Source organism: Microtus pennsylvanicus, chromosome 4 (assembly GCF_037038515.1).
Source record: "Microtus pennsylvanicus isolate mMicPen1 chromosome 4, mMicPen1.hap1, whole genome shotgun sequence".
Taxonomy (NCBI): Eukaryota; Metazoa; Chordata; class Mammalia; order Rodentia; family Cricetidae; genus Microtus; species Microtus pennsylvanicus.
The window spans coordinates 106,007,384-106,022,956 of NC_134582.1; the positions used below are offsets into that span (position 1 = coordinate 106,007,384).

Genomic DNA, 15,573 nt, shown 5'->3' on the forward strand with positions numbered 1-15,573 from the left:
TTTTTATTACTATTAATTAAAAAATATTGTCCTGAAGGAGAGGTAAAGTTCTTCAATGACGTTGAATTTTTAAAATCAACACAGAAACATCTCCCGCAACGATCTGACTTGCTCTATAAGAAACCTTTGGAGTAAGATGGAAGATTAGGAGACTCGGAGTTCCTGACAGAAACTTTTAAAACAAGCAGAAAGTATGAAAAACCAAGCTTTCTAAGAGCAGAAAGCAGAGTCTAAATGGCCTGTGGCTAGTGGCAGGTGGGCTGCCATTCTGCATGAGAGACACTGAAGGAGCTGGATGGGCGGAGATATATTTGAAGAACTAATGCTGAAAACTTCTCAAATTTGACAGAACTCATGAATAGTCACATTCAAGAATCTCAACAAACTCCAAGCAGGATAAGATAAAAAGACCCGTTACAATCAAACCCCAAAGGGCAAATATAAAGAGAGAATTTTAAAAGCAGCAAAAGAGAAGCCATTAATTTAGTAAAACACATTCTTCAATGAGATTAATAGCCGATTTCTCTTCAGAAGTGATAGAGGCAAGAAGGCAGAGAGAAGACGTGTGTAAAGTGTTATAGGAAGGAAAGAGCCAACCAGGAGTGAATTTAGCAAACGGGCCGGAGCAAGACGGCTCAGCAAGTAAAAGCACTTGCTGCTGTTAATGTTACAACCTGAGTTTGACTTCGAGGACCCATAAAGTGGAAGGAGAGAACAAACTCCTGCAAATTTCCACATATGCACTGTGGCATGCGCTCTCTCTCTCTCTCTCTCTCTCTCTCTCTCTCTCTCTCTCTCTCTCTCTCTCTCTCTCTCTCTCACACACACACACACACACACACACACACACACACCCCCCACACTACATGTTAAAAAATTTTTTTAAAGAAGGTATCTAGCAAAGATTTTAGAGGAGCCTGAGACTGGTGGGGTACCAAGCAGTGACTGGTCCTGATATCCTTTCCTGTGGTATTGGAGAACAGGGAGGGGAAGGCTGAGATTAATATGAAACCCACATGGAAAAGTTAAAACGGAAAACGATAGCCAGGAGGAGAGCTTTCAAAAACAGTTTCTTGGGGCTAGCAAGAAACCAGGCATTAGGGAAATTCCCAGAAATACACAAAGATGACCCCAGCTAAGAATCTAAGCATCATGGAGAGGGTACCGTAACTGCCCTTCTGTAGTCAGATTGATGACTACCTTGATGGAAGAAGATGCGGAGATCCACAAATAAGCACTGGGCTGAACTCCTGGAGTCCAGTCATAGCAGAGGAGATATATTATCAGCAAAGGGGCCAAGACCATGATGGGGATACCCACAGAAACAGCTGACCCCAAGCAAGTGGGAGCTCACTGACCCCAGACTGACACCTGGGGAACTTGCATAAAAGCGAACTAGGCCCTGTAAATGTGGGTGACATTTATTATGTGGGTTGGGCAGTTTGTGGGGCCACCAGCAGTGGGAACCAGGCTTTATCCCTAGTGCATGAACTGGCTCTTTGGAGTTCATTCCTTATGGAGGGATACCTTGCTCAGCCTATGTGGGGGGCTGGCCTTGGTCCTACCTCAAGTGATAGAATTTGTTGACTTCTCATGAGAGGCCTCACCTTCTCTCAGTAGAAGGGGAGAAAAGTGGGGGGAGCAAAAGAATGAGAGGGAGAGGGAAGTGGGATTGGTATATAAAATGATTGTTTTTTAAAAATAAAAAAGTAGTTTCTACAAAACTGAAAAAAAAAAGAAATAGTTAAAGTTCACGGCCATCCTAGGCTACAAAGTTTGAAAACAGTCTGGGCTGAAATTCTGGCTTAAGACAAAAAGAATTCATATTATCCTATGTTGCTAAGTACAAGAAAATGAGGGGTGGACGGGGGTGGAGGCAACTGAGATGCGGAACTGAAGACCACACTGCACTTGGGTTTAAAGGCAGCTAGCAGCCCTATATAGAGTAAGATATCTTAGAAAGGAAGACCGTGAATCTTTAAGCTAGTAACTCTGGGGAGGGTAGGAATGACTTTTTTCCCCCCAACTGGGAATTAAAGGCCACCTAAACACACTATGAAGACAGGAAAACCCTCAAAGAAGAAAATAAATCAGTAGAGATCATGGGAAGAAGATTTTAATGGTTAATGAAGACAATGTACTTGGATGGGAGGATGCGAGGGTTTGGCATATTCAAATAAAGTCAAGGCACTAATTTCCTTGGGAGAAGACAGGTTAGGTGTATGCTCTTAAGTAGCCAGGCCGGCTGTGACTATTAGATCCTATTTCTTGGTGCAGCAGTTAACTAAGCGAATGTGGGTTGGGGCATCTAACACAGACAGATGAGAAAGTACTTGTTTTATGTAATTCCCTTAGCACTGCTTTCCTGAAAACAAAGCTGTAGATTAAGCTGTGATAGGTGACTCCTAAGGCATTCCTATCTTTGAGCCAGCTGCCACGCTTTAAAGTAGCTCTCATTCCCTTCACTTGTGAGACTTAAGGCCTTCATTTGGAAGAGATGTGAGGTTCCAGAAGAGTCCACTTAAGAGTTCTACATTAAAACTTCTAGAGTTCTTCTCAATTTCAAATAATTATGCAATTTGTCAGTCTTAAGACTGAGTCCTGCCGGGCGATGGTGGCGCACGCCTTTAATCCCAGCACTCGGGAGGCAGAGTTAGGCGGATCTCTGTGAGTTCGAGACCAGCCTGGTCTACAGAGCTAGTTCCAGGACAGGCTCCAAAGCCACAGAGAAACCCTGTCTCGAAAAAAAAAAAAAAAAAAAAAAAGACTGAGTCCTGAAAACAAGCTTGCCCAGAACTTCAGAACAGGTGTGAAGGAGTACAAAGTTCAAAACAGTCACTCCAAGTCGTCGCTTCCTCTTCAGGTTCTAACTGCCAATTTACCAGTCACTACCAACAGTCCTTCCACCTTGACTTTTGAGGGATTCATGTAGCCCAGGCTGAAACTCCTCATCCTCCTACCTATTTCTACCTTCTGAGTGCCGAGAGTAAGCTGCCCCACCCACCTTATTCCCATTTCAATTTAGTACGCCAGAAATAAATGTTGAATGTTCTCAATCTCTGTCTAAATTTTGAGACAAGGTCTCCCACTGAACCTGGAGCTTACCTAACATAGCTAGACTGGCTGGCCAGGGAGCTCCAGGGATCCTCTTATCTCTGCCTTCTCACTGCTAGGATTACAAGCACCACTGTGCCTGATTTTTACACAGGTACTGGGGACCCACATTCAGGTTATCTTAGCTGTGGTGGTTTGAATACTTAGTCCCCAGTTGGCACAACTTTTTAGGAAGATTTACCATATGTGAACTTGCTGGGAGAAGGTATGTGTGACTGGGAGGGGGCTTTGAGGTTTCAAAAGACTCTTGTGATTCCCAGTTAGCTCTGACTTGTGGTTGTGGATTAAGATGTGAGCTATCATGGAGTCACGCCTCTGAAACTGCAAACCAAATTAAACTCTCTTTTATAAGTTGCCTTGGTCATGGTATGCTGTCACAGCAATAGAGATGTAACTACAACAGAACCAGAAAGTGGGCTGTGACAGACCTGACCATGTGGTTTTCCTCAACTAAGGTGGCAGACTTTGGGATTTTGAACTAGAAAAGCAGTTACATTCTGTAAGCAGAGCTTAATGGGCCATCATAGCAGGAAACTGGTAGACAGAAGTGCTGAGAGCTATACAGACTGTGGAAACTACGCTCAAGAGGTTTCAAGGAAGAATATTAGTAACTGGGATAATGATCTTTATTTATTTTGGCAAAGAATGTGGTTGCCTTCTGCCCTTCTACAATGGTTATGGCTACCACCTACACATTCATCATTAAGTACAATACCCCAATGTAAATGCAGGGGACTAGTTAATTTCTCATAGCATAGTGGAGACAAGAATAGAGTTTTTCAGAACAAATGTTTATTTAAGAATTAAAGGTAAACAAAACAATAAAGCATAGAGGAGTACACGGACAGAATATACTTTATTTTCATTTAGTCTGAAGTCTTGAAAAAGTTACTCTAACTACTTACCTGAGGTAGATTTGGGTTGGCACTGCTTCAAGGGAACCTCCATCCATCCCAGAAGTTACCTTCTAGCTTTGGTTACAGGCTCCCAAGTGGTCCTCTCCAACCTCAGGTTACGCTATGTAATACCAACACCTTCTCATCATAGTTAACAGGCCTCAGGCCTGCTTTACATCCTCAAAGTTCTGTTTGAGGAATGGTCCACTGTTAGTTTATTTGGAGACTACAGACAATTACCAGTGAGACAGGCTGAAGGAAGGGTAAGTCACCAACCTACTAATGTTTTAAGCTTTGCCTCTTTCTCCATGGTCTATTCACTGATTAATAAGCAGCCACAATGACTAATTTTTTTTACTGCCATTGTCATATATCCAATATTATTTTAAGTATCACAATTATCAAACTTTTGCTAGTAATACCATGACATTCCTCAAGAAGAAAAATACATATCTAGTGTGTGTTTATCACAATGGATAAATTTTCATAGTACTAAAATTATTTGTAAAAATTACCAGAACACATCTGATTAAAACTGACACAACCTGTTTCTTAAAGGGAAAAACACTGGAACCAGATTCTTTACGGGGCTAAATTCACTGGCCTTAAGATTATGATTATCAAACAACTATCAGGTTAAGAGCTTACAGCCACATGTAAGGTATTACCAGATCACTTGCATGAATTGAAACACTAACACCCCATGGAATCCAGGGGTTCACTAAACAAATTACAACAAAACTAAAGGACTATAATTAGCAACAAAATAATACTCTACAGAGTCCCAAATACTACAGGAACTTGAAATAGTTGAATTAAAAGTCTTTTAAGCCAAAGAAAGAAAAACAATGAGAAGGGAACATAAGATGCTTGGGTCATGAGCCATCCAAAGAATGATAAAGACAATCAACTACCCTACTGTACTGGAAACAAATGTTATCCTTAAACCTCAGATGAATCTGCCAACCACTTTTCTAACATTTATAATCCTGCATTTCAAAACAAGAATATACCTTATATTGTGTTGACTGCAATCCTTTCCCTGGGATTAAACTGTATTTTTCTTTCCTTGACAGAACTGGAATAAATGAAAAAAAATGTGTCATTATGAAGCTTAATTTGCTGCAAGCATCAGGATAAAAGAATGAAGAACATGAGCTTTGGAGTCAGGACCCTCAAAATCAGTGTCCTGTTGCTCTATTAAGAATGCTTCATTGTCTCTCCTCTGCTTTCTCTGGTTTACAACTTTCCCCTATTTCTTCTGCTCTGAGCCAGTTGATACAGTATCTATCACTGAAAGAGATGTAGCAAGTAACAAAAAGCTGGATACTATAACATGATCATAACCAGTATCCAGGAATTGGTTGTTTGGGCTTGAAAAGAAATGAATTTCTATATCTGAAATTTCAAGGGCCAGTGATAACTCAAAAAAATACTTTAGGGACAATTTTGGACCATTTTGTGGGCAGATCTCAACACTAAGAGCTGAGTACTCTGCTTTTTGCTGAGGTTGATTATGCAAAGGGGAAGCGACTGATAATTTTAACCTAATCTAAGTATTCCCTAGCTTCTTAGTTCTTTTCATAGCCTGCTAGCAACACACCATTCCCATCCTAGATAAGAGACTTTAAAAAAAAGAAGCAAAAATCAAAAGCACGTCTTTCTTCCAACAATAACCCATGCCCTACCTTATACACAAGATTACAATCCTTTACTGAATTTATGAGTTTTTAAGAGTGAAACTAAAGCAATCATGAGGTGGTTCAGACAAAAGAAAAGTGTCTTTACCTGAGTTACCCTTCAGCTCCATGCTGACCTGTCCCAGCTCCTCCGAACAAGCTTCTGGGTCACTAAGACACTACTCCCTCCCATACAACTCTATTTAGCTCCTTCTAACTATGAGAAGAGCTCTCTCATACATATATACAGATTCTCACCCACAACTAGATCTCTCGCTGAAGCAACTCCTCTGTAGAACCGGTTCTTTGGGGCCCGATTAGATGAGAGCTTCTAGCTTCTTAGACACAAAACATTTATGCGTTTTCACTGATGTGAGTTCCCTGATACACCCCCAAGAGCTGAAAATTAACAAGCTTTTCTCATTCAGACATGTATCTTTCTTCTGATTTTTGTTTAGGTGGATACAAACCCAAGATAAGACTCTCCAACAAATATTTCTGCCACACTCAAGACAAAATCCATTTATACCAGTATGGCTTCTTTGATGGGTAAGAGAGTCAGAATTCTGTCAGAAGCTTTTTCCTGCAATTTCTGAGGTTTCTCCCCAGGTGAATTTTCTGATATCCAGTAAGGCGTACATATTATCCAAACTACTGCTGACACAGAGCATTTAAATGGCTGTTCTCTGGTATGAATTCTCTTGTAATGGTGATGGTTTAACACTGCTGGAGATTTCCCATACTGCACATGTAAGGTTTCCTATCTGAACCTTCTTGTGTGGAAGGTTTCTCAAAACCCAAAGCATTTGTGGAGTTCTTCACAAATGTGGCTAATAATGGTGTCCTAATAGGGCCAATCTCTGCATAAAGCTTTTGTTACAGTTCCAAAGACTGTAGACTCTCTCTCTGGTCCCCAATGAAGTCTGAGGTCTGAGGTAAATCTGAAATTCACCTAGGAGTCTTTCTCTTAATGAGTTCTGATGTGTAAATCCCTTTTTAAGGTAATGTGACTTCTTGTCAAGACATCCGTGAGGTTTCTGACGCACGAGAGCTGAGATCAAGTCCTTTTTCACTCACATTACAGATGTAGTCCTCACCAATGCGCACTGTCTGATGCTGAAGAAGGGCCGAGCTATGATGAAAGCTTTTATCACATACGCTGTATTTATAATGCAGCTCCTCTGCTTGAGTCCTCATTTTCTGCTGGGCAACAAAGTCCATACCTAGGAAGAAACCGCTCTCACACATAGACCACTGATGTGGTTTCTCTTCCATGTGAATTCTCTGATGTACAATAAGGTCTGAGCTACAGCTGAAGCTTTTCTCATATTCAAGGCATTTGAAAGTATGAGTGTGAGTTGCCTGGTGCCTAATTAGGTTGGCACTCCGGGTAAAACTTCTCATACACTCCAAGCATTTATATGGTTTCTCACCGGTATGGACTCTCTGATGTACAATAAGGTCTGACTTCTGGCCAAAGCACTTCTCACAGGCACCACACTTGTACGGCTTCTCCCCGGTATGAACTCTCTTATGTACAATGAAGGCTGAACGGTGTCGATAACTTTTCTCACATCTACTGCATTTGTAGGGTCTTTCACCGGTATGAGTCCTTTGGTGGCTAATAAGATCCGATTTCCCACTAAAAGCTTTCTCACATTCCAGACACTTAAATGGCTTCTCACCTGTGTGAGTTCTTCGGTGCCTTATGAGATTTGTACTTCGACTGAAGCATTTATCACACTCATTACACAGATAAGGTTTTTCACCTGTATGGCTTCGCTGGTGGACAAGCAGATCAGAGCTCTGACCAAAATTCTTGCCACAGATGTCACAGGTATAAAACTTTTTGCCTGCATGTGTTCTCTGGTGTCCTGAAAGGGCTAAGTGGTGCCAAAAGCTCTTCTCACATTTGCTACACTTATACGGCTTCTCATAATTATGAATCCTCTGGTGCGAAATAAGATCTGAACTTTGGATGAAGGTTTTCTCACACATATCACATCTATAAGATTTCTCCCCAGTATATGTTTCTTCGCACATACGTGCTAAGTTTTCACAAAAATTTTGTTCACGTTCAAGGCACTGACAAATTTGATTATCTATTTGAGTAATCTCATGAACATGAATATAAATCTTTTTCCCCTTCTGAGGGCAAACATGGTATATTTTTCTTTTTTGAGTTCTCTGGTTACATCTCTCATCTGAAGTGTACATTTTCTATGGTTCTCTCCTAAGTGGTTTTCCATTGGTCTTCTTGACCCCTGTTTTCATAGTCATTTTACTGGTAACTTCAAAAACATATGTTTCAAGCCTTTCATTCATTAGCAGTTTGCATTTACAAATTTCCAGCATCATATATATCAATTTCTTACTTGGAACCTCCAAACCTATAAGACAAAGTAGAAATATTATTTATATTTCTATCACTAAGAAGTCTAAAAGCCAAATCACTGCAGGAAAGACTGACAGAAACTTTTCATTGGGGTGGGAGAAATGACTCAGTGGATAAAGGTGCTTGCTTCCAAACCTGATGACCTGAGTTTTACTCCCGTAACCAATCTACATGGTAGAAGTTGAAAACTCACTGTCTTCCAACATCCACTCTGGTGCCATGTACCAACATGCACCTCCTTCACACTGAATAAATGCAAAGGAAAGGAAAGGAGAAAAGGAGGAAGGGATGGAGGGAGGGAGGTGGAAGAGAGAAAAGAGGAAAAGGAGGGGAGGAGGAGTAAACTGTATATTCTGCATGATTCCTTATCCAGAACAAAATGTTCTGGATCTGTGATTTTTAAAGACCTGCATATACATAGCGAGTTGCCCTGGAGATGGGATGCTTATCTACACGACACTCATGCATGTTTCATAGCCAACTTGTTTGGTCCTTCACATTTACCGTCGTGTGTAGTCTTTTTCACGCAGCACCACCATCTTTTAGTTAGTAATATAAATATGAGTTTGCATCTTATTGTATTAAGAAAGTGAAAGTAAACAAGCAGAACAAGAATAAAGCACACACATCAGTGCAAACGACACCCTTCGCTGTGTTCCTGCTACCACCTAGCAAGCCTGTAGGTGTGCTACAGCAGGACTTGCTTCCATCTCTCACCAAGGAGGACAAGTTACTGCTGCTCAACCCACAAACTTTACCTTTGTATGGGACTCCCATCTGCTCTCTTCACAGCTACATCCTGACCGCAGCTCTACAGTCACTCCCCTGCATTATCAATGTCTTCCTTTCTACTGGGTCATTCTCATTAGTAAACAGGCTATCCTTTCTCCTCTTTAAGAAAAAAAAAGCACAACCAACAAGCAAAATTCCTTGATCACCTCAGCCTCAAACTAGTCTTCCCATTCTGTTTCCTTTATATTGAACTTACCAAAAGAAAAAAATCACTCGCTACCTGCCTCCAAATCTTGTCTTCTAGGGTTTCTAGAACATATTCCAATTAGACATTTGACCCTTAACTTTTATCCAAATTCCTTTAGAAACCTGCAAACATCAAGGAAACCTGATCCCTAGTTCCCAGCTTCAGTCATTTCTGTGTTCTTCCCCTACTCTGGTCACCCTGGTCTTTGACACAGTTCAAGCAAGCCAGAACTATTTCCATTTCAGGGTCTTAATGTCCTCTGTCTGTCTGTCTATCTGTCTCTCTCCCTCGCTTAAGGACTTTTCCTCCTCTAGATGTCTTCAAAGCTTCTCCTTTCCTTCACTTAAATCTTTGCTCAATTGTTACATATTCCCAGTGGGGCCTTTTCTAATCACCTTATTCTCCACCTCGACTTACAAAACACCCTTTCCATCCTTTCTTTTTTATTTTTCTCCACTGAATGTGAACCCTAACAGACAAGATCCCCCGTACTTATTTCCATTATTATTTAGTTTGTTCACTGCTGTTTAACACCTAGGACAATGCCTGACACATGCGAAGCTCTCAAACTCACAACAGACCTTCTTATGGCATCTATAGGTGACTGTATAACCTATGAACCATTTGCTGCTCATTATACACCTATTTTTCTAGGGAGAATGTCACAAATGTCAAGTATCTAAGAATGGACTGGAGCCTACATAAAAGTTTGCAAATGAAACCAATATCAAAACTGACTGAAAATGGCATGCCAGTAAATGTAAATGCTCACCAAATTCAGCACACTGACAAACAGAGTGGAGCAGAACTCAGACAACACACCAAAGGGATCTCAAATAATAAGATAATGCACGACTTCCTATTGCATCACTTTAATAACTCCAGGTTTCTAGTTTTCACTCAGCAGTTGATAGTATCCTCGGTGTGTGAATATACCCATTAAGTGAATCCTTGTTAGACAATAAAATATCCACCCTTGTTACATAAGCGGATACTTCTCTGTGTATTTCTTACCAAGATGGTGAATCAGAGTTCACCTTGTTGACCCATGCATGGTGGGTATCAAAGGGCTGAAGGTGTGCTTGGCGGAAGGAAACTGCACCAAATACTGACTTGCCTTGTGGGAAACAGTTACCAGAGAAACCACTAATATCTTGAGCAGAGAGCATGTTTTGTCCCTGTCACAATCAACCCTCAAATCCTAAAACCACCAGAGAACATTATTTCGACCTTATGGGGCTGCGTTTACAGAAATGAGTGTCTAGAACCTGTCTAGAACCTTCTCTGGCCTTCCAGTCAAAGAAAGTAAGCAAAGCCTGCCTTACACTGACAATAAACTCTCAACTCATCCAAAAACCTGAAGGGTCACCTTGCAATCTCTTCTGTTTTGTACCTCACAATCAAGGTGTCAAAAATTTGTTGACTCCATTTCAAAATTCATAAATCCAACCACTTTTCACCAATTTCTGCTGCTACCAATCTGGTTCAAACCACTCTTCCTTCTCCTGTGGAGTATTATAACTTAGCTGGTTGTTACAGGCCAAACTGTGCATCACCTCTAACCCCTACCTTTTTAGAATGTGATACATGTGACCACATGATCTTCAAGAAGGACATCTGGATGGCCCTGACTCAAGTAGACCGATGTTCTAACAAGAGAGTAGGATGCTCAGAGTTTGCAAAAATGCACACCCAGAGAGAGAAGACTGTGAGGGTATGGGGAAAACGGAGCTGTGTGCTCCAAGCAAACCACCAATATACATAATAAAATAATTAAAGAAAAAAATTAAAATTCCCCCCTTAGCTGACAAATTAAAGGGGCTAACACATCACAAAAGATGGACCCTACTCTGGTGAAGGAGAGGTCTAAAGATTGAACAAACTGTCGCTTACCCAGAATCTAAACAGACGAGAAACAGCATTCACTGCATTCAGTGTCTGGTCTTGAGAAAATCAAAATTAAAATACAGTTTTCTGTAAAACACAAGGACAAAACAAATTTTATGCTAAGTCATTTATACACAAAGAACTTAACAGTGAGTAAACATTTCCCTTAAAAAGGGCTAATGAGAGCAGGGCAGTAGTAGCCCATGCCTTTAATCCGAGCACTTGGTAGGCAGAGGCAGGATCCAGATGTCTGTGAGTTTAAGACCAGCCTGGTCTACAGAGCTAGTGTCAGGACAGGTGCCAAAGCTACACAGAGAAACCTTGTCTGGAACACTGCCCCCAAGAAAGGGGGACCGACTGATGGGTGTTGGATACATACTCAGCTACGTGTACTGCTTGCCCAGAGGACCCAGGCTCAATTCCCAGGATAATGTCTCACAACCATCTTTCTGTAACTCCAGTTCCAAAGTATCCAACAACCTCACTTGGTCTCTTGTGTTGTAGGAGGCCACTTGTTTGCTTTTGGCCACCCAGACTCCCCAAATAATCACACAGAAACTGTATTAATTAAATCACTGCTTGGCCAATCACTTAAACATACTGCTAACTAGATTTTACACATAGAATTAACCCATTTTTATTATTTTATATTTTATCATGATGCTTGTGGCCTACCGGCAAGGTTTTAACTAGCAGATCGTGTTTTCTCCCCCTCTGGCGGCTACATGACTTCTCCCGGACTCTCTTCTTCTTTTTTTTTTTTTAAATATTTATTTATTTATTATGTATACAATATTCTGTCTGTATGCCTGAAGGCCAGAAGAGGGCGCCAGACCTCTTTACAGATGGTTGTGAGCCACCATGTGGTTGCTGGGAATTGAACTCAGGACCTTTGGAAGAGCAGGCAATGCTCTTAACCACTGAGCCTTCTCTCCAGCCCCCCCCCCCCCCCCCCGACTCTCTTCTTTTTCCCAGAATTCGGTTTAGTGTTCCCTCCCCGTGTTGTGTCCCCCACCTCCCAGCTCTGTTCTGCCTTCCTATAGTCCGAAGCAGTTTCTTTATTCAGGAACCAATAAAAACGACACATATGCAGAAGGACTTCCCATACCACTCTCGGGCACTGGGCATGCAGATACAGTACACAAATACACATGCAGGCAAAACACATGACACCAGATGATGTGTCCACCAGAGTGGGATAATGAAACACAGATTCCCCACAGTCACAGAGGGGAGTGATAAGTACAAAAGAACAAGATAGACATGAACTCTGTATCGGAGTTAGATGGAACTGAAGGACAGTATCAGAATGAGGTCATAGTTTGTACTTATAGAGAAACAGACGTGTGTACACATAAAAACATGTTTTTATCCAATACTGTCAGTTGTCACATCACAGAAAGGCAATCCCAGCAATAATGTACTTAATGAACATTGAGATTCTGGGTCCTAGACACCATTCGTCTCTGAAAGGAATCAGGAGACATGTTAGATATGGGTTTTCAAACCAGCCTAAAATTAATATTCATGTTGAGCCAAAATGTAGACATGCTCAACGAGAAATGTGATATGCTGGGTTTTTTGGTTTTTTTTTGTTTTGTTTTTACTGTTTTGTGGTAATGGGGATTGAACCCAAGGCCTGTAAAACACTTTTACACTCTACCATTGAGCTATATACCCTATATTCTTTACATTTTGAGAAAGGTTTTCCCTAGGTCGCCTAAGCTAGCTTTGTAACTTACAATCCTACTACCTCAACTCTTTAACTGAGTTTGCTGGAAAAATGGACCAGATTATCTCATTCAGCTACCAATCCAAAGCATCACAATTGCCCTCAATAGCCAAGAATGTGTGGTGCACAAGGAAAACAAAGCAAAGCAAAAAACAAAACAAAACAAAAATATGTAAAACCAGAAAACAATTTTCCTATGCAAACAAAACACAATCTGGCTGCTGAACTTCAAAAGACTATGACACTTTTCATGTTTAAAATGCCTTTTCTTACCATTTATCTAGAATAAAATCCAAGGTTTTTACTGCCTTCCATAATACCATCTTCATCCTCACAGGACCTCAGAAAGTTAAGTTTCTTCTGCCTACACTGCTCTTCCTTCATGCAGCGTTCTCCACTGTTTGAGTCACGTTAGACTGAAACTTACTACCTCAAAAAGTAGCACACCTTGATTACCTTCTTTCAAAGACTTCATACCACCCTAATGCTCAACATCACTACCCAACTTTACCATATGCATTTTATGTACGTTCCCTTGTTTGTTTCTCCTACTACATCATAATAACATCTACTAAAGTTAAGACATTGTCTTTTGGTTACTGCAATTTCTTATCTGTTCCATTTAGAATACATCTGCTAAACAAAACAAAACCAAACCCCCATAAGTAAGCAAGTATCAGAATTAAAAAAAGGACTATCACTACCCTTGGGTCTCCAACAATAATACAAGCTAAGCTGTCCATCTGGCAAACACAAACACATCCTCCAAATCTTACCTTCAGGTCGCTGTCTCTAAAAGGCTTTTCTTACCCCCTCCTAGGAGGGAGCAACTTTTCTCTTCTCATGAGCAACATCAGACTGCATTTCATAAGCAAAGAGCAAACAAAAGTTCAAATATACAAGCTGAGCAACAGCACTTCGGAGCTGAAGAGTCTTTTCGGTTACAGGACACATGGGACAATCACACAGTATTTAAACCTATTATCTGAAAACCCACACCTGCTGTATACGCCCAGACCACGGATTGCCTCACTTCTTTTCATTGTTTACATGGGTTATGGACATGTAATCCTCCCAAGACCACTGTAAAACCAACCATCAACACCAATGTCTGCATCCTACCGACAGGACACTTGTTTCTATTGGTAGTTAGCTAATTACACAAGACTTAACAGGTAGGTAAGTAACAGAGCCAGTTTCAATATCCATCCTCTCCTCCAGCCTGCTTGAGCATTGGGCCAGTGCCTTCTTCGTATGGCAAATCAAAAGAGGGACAACTGTTGCACACCTACTGTGAATATGCACACGCTTGCTGGAAAAGTAAAGTGTACTTTAACCGGTACGACAGGGTCTGGTCTTAACACCACTATGTTAGCAACAAAGCCCTTTCTTTTCCTCAAGTATGTTTTACTTCTTTCTTATCCCATCCCTATTTCAAAATTCACGTATATAAAAACAGATATAAGGCCGGGCGGTGGTGGCGCACTCCTTTAATCCCAGCACTCGGGAGGCAGAGGCAGGCAGATCTCTGTGAGTTCGAGGCCAGCCTGGTCTATAAGAGCTGGTTCCATGAACGGCACCAAAACTGCTACGGAGAAACCCTGTCTCGAAAATTAAAAAATTGAAACAAACAAACAAACAAACAAAAAAAAACCCAGATATATACTACTTACCATAACAAGAACTCAACGACTTTTTCTTTTGGCTCCACCAGGTTTCTAAGCCAGAACTACTCATAATATTCAATTCTTCCCTCTCCTAGAGGAAAAAGCAACAAAGTTGAACAGGGTTGCAAAGTTCACAATTTTTTATATCAAGTCATTTAAATATCATCCCGTGCACACTTCACAGCAAAACCCTAGGCCTTGTTTGCCTCCTGCTATTTCGTTTTGTTTGTTACTTAATTTTGCTATTTAGACAGGGTCTCATGTAGTTCAGGCAGGCCTCAAACTCGCTAGGCAGCTGAGGCTGGCCTTGATTTCCCTAGCCTCCTGCCTCCAACGCACAAACGCTGAGGTGACTGATAGGTACAGTATTATTTCAACTTCTGAGATCAAGGATTCATTCTTCGCACACTAAAACTCCAGGAATATGATACATGAATGCAAGATTACATATAACCAAGGCCCTTAAAAATAAATGACTATGTAATTCTCTGACCGAGCAGATTCTGCAAACTGATTCCACGGCAGTTTAACTAATCTCCGCCCTTAGGACTGGTGGGGAGGGTCCTCCCAACGCCCCTGGCTCTCTCGACATTCAGGAAGGCTATAGACTGCCTCCAAGCCCGGCTTCATTGCTACCGCCAGGACAGTCCTACAGGCTCCAACTTTTTGTAGACTGTGCTCCTGACATCAGAGGCGTGGCGCCCGGCCCCCGATCCCCGCATCGCCAAAGGCCGCGCTGCCCAGCCGCCAGCTTACCCCGCCGCCCTGGGCGGCACTTCCGGCGATTGGAGCCTGCAGCCGGGGCTTCCGGGTCGCGCACGCTGCGGCAGCGGGTTCGGTCCCAGCGTCTGTCAGGGAGAGAGGGTGAGGCCGAGAGGTCAGCAAGCCGTTCGCAAGGCACCAACCAGGCTCACCCGGCCATCCGCGCTACGAGGCCAACCCGGAGAGCGCGCACCAGCTGGGACGCGGCGGCGTAGTCCCGCCTCCCGGCACGTAACCAGCCCTCATAGGGCGATCACCGCGGCTCTTGAGCCAATAGGAACCGAGCCTCCGGAAATGAGCGGAGCCTGAGCGCGCCTGCGCCCTGGAGCTCTGGTGGGCGGAATTTCCAGTTTTTAGCCCCTGGAATGCAAGACTTGGGAGCTGGCCTGGCTGTGGTCTTCGCGGAACTGCAACCATGCCCCACTTTGTTTTATTTTCCCCGCAGGTGTTCATAGCACGAGC

At 42.1% G+C, this 15,573-nt stretch overlaps 1 protein-coding gene across 1 annotated transcript; it reads right to left on the reverse strand.

Annotated features, from left to right (window-relative positions):
* Positions 1–3,886: 3,886 nt before the first annotated feature.
* LOC142848266 (zinc finger protein 322-like) lies at positions 3,887–15,306 on the reverse strand. The gene is given in 5 exon segments (XM_075970081.1): positions 3,887–7,833; positions 7,836–8,079; positions 10,957–11,037; positions 14,356–14,440; positions 15,106–15,306. Coding segments are annotated over 2 exon segments (1,230 nt in total). The 5' UTR covers positions 7,939–8,079; positions 10,957–11,037; positions 14,356–14,440; positions 15,106–15,306; the 3' UTR covers positions 3,887–6,706.
* Positions 15,307–15,573: the final 267 nt, after the last annotated feature.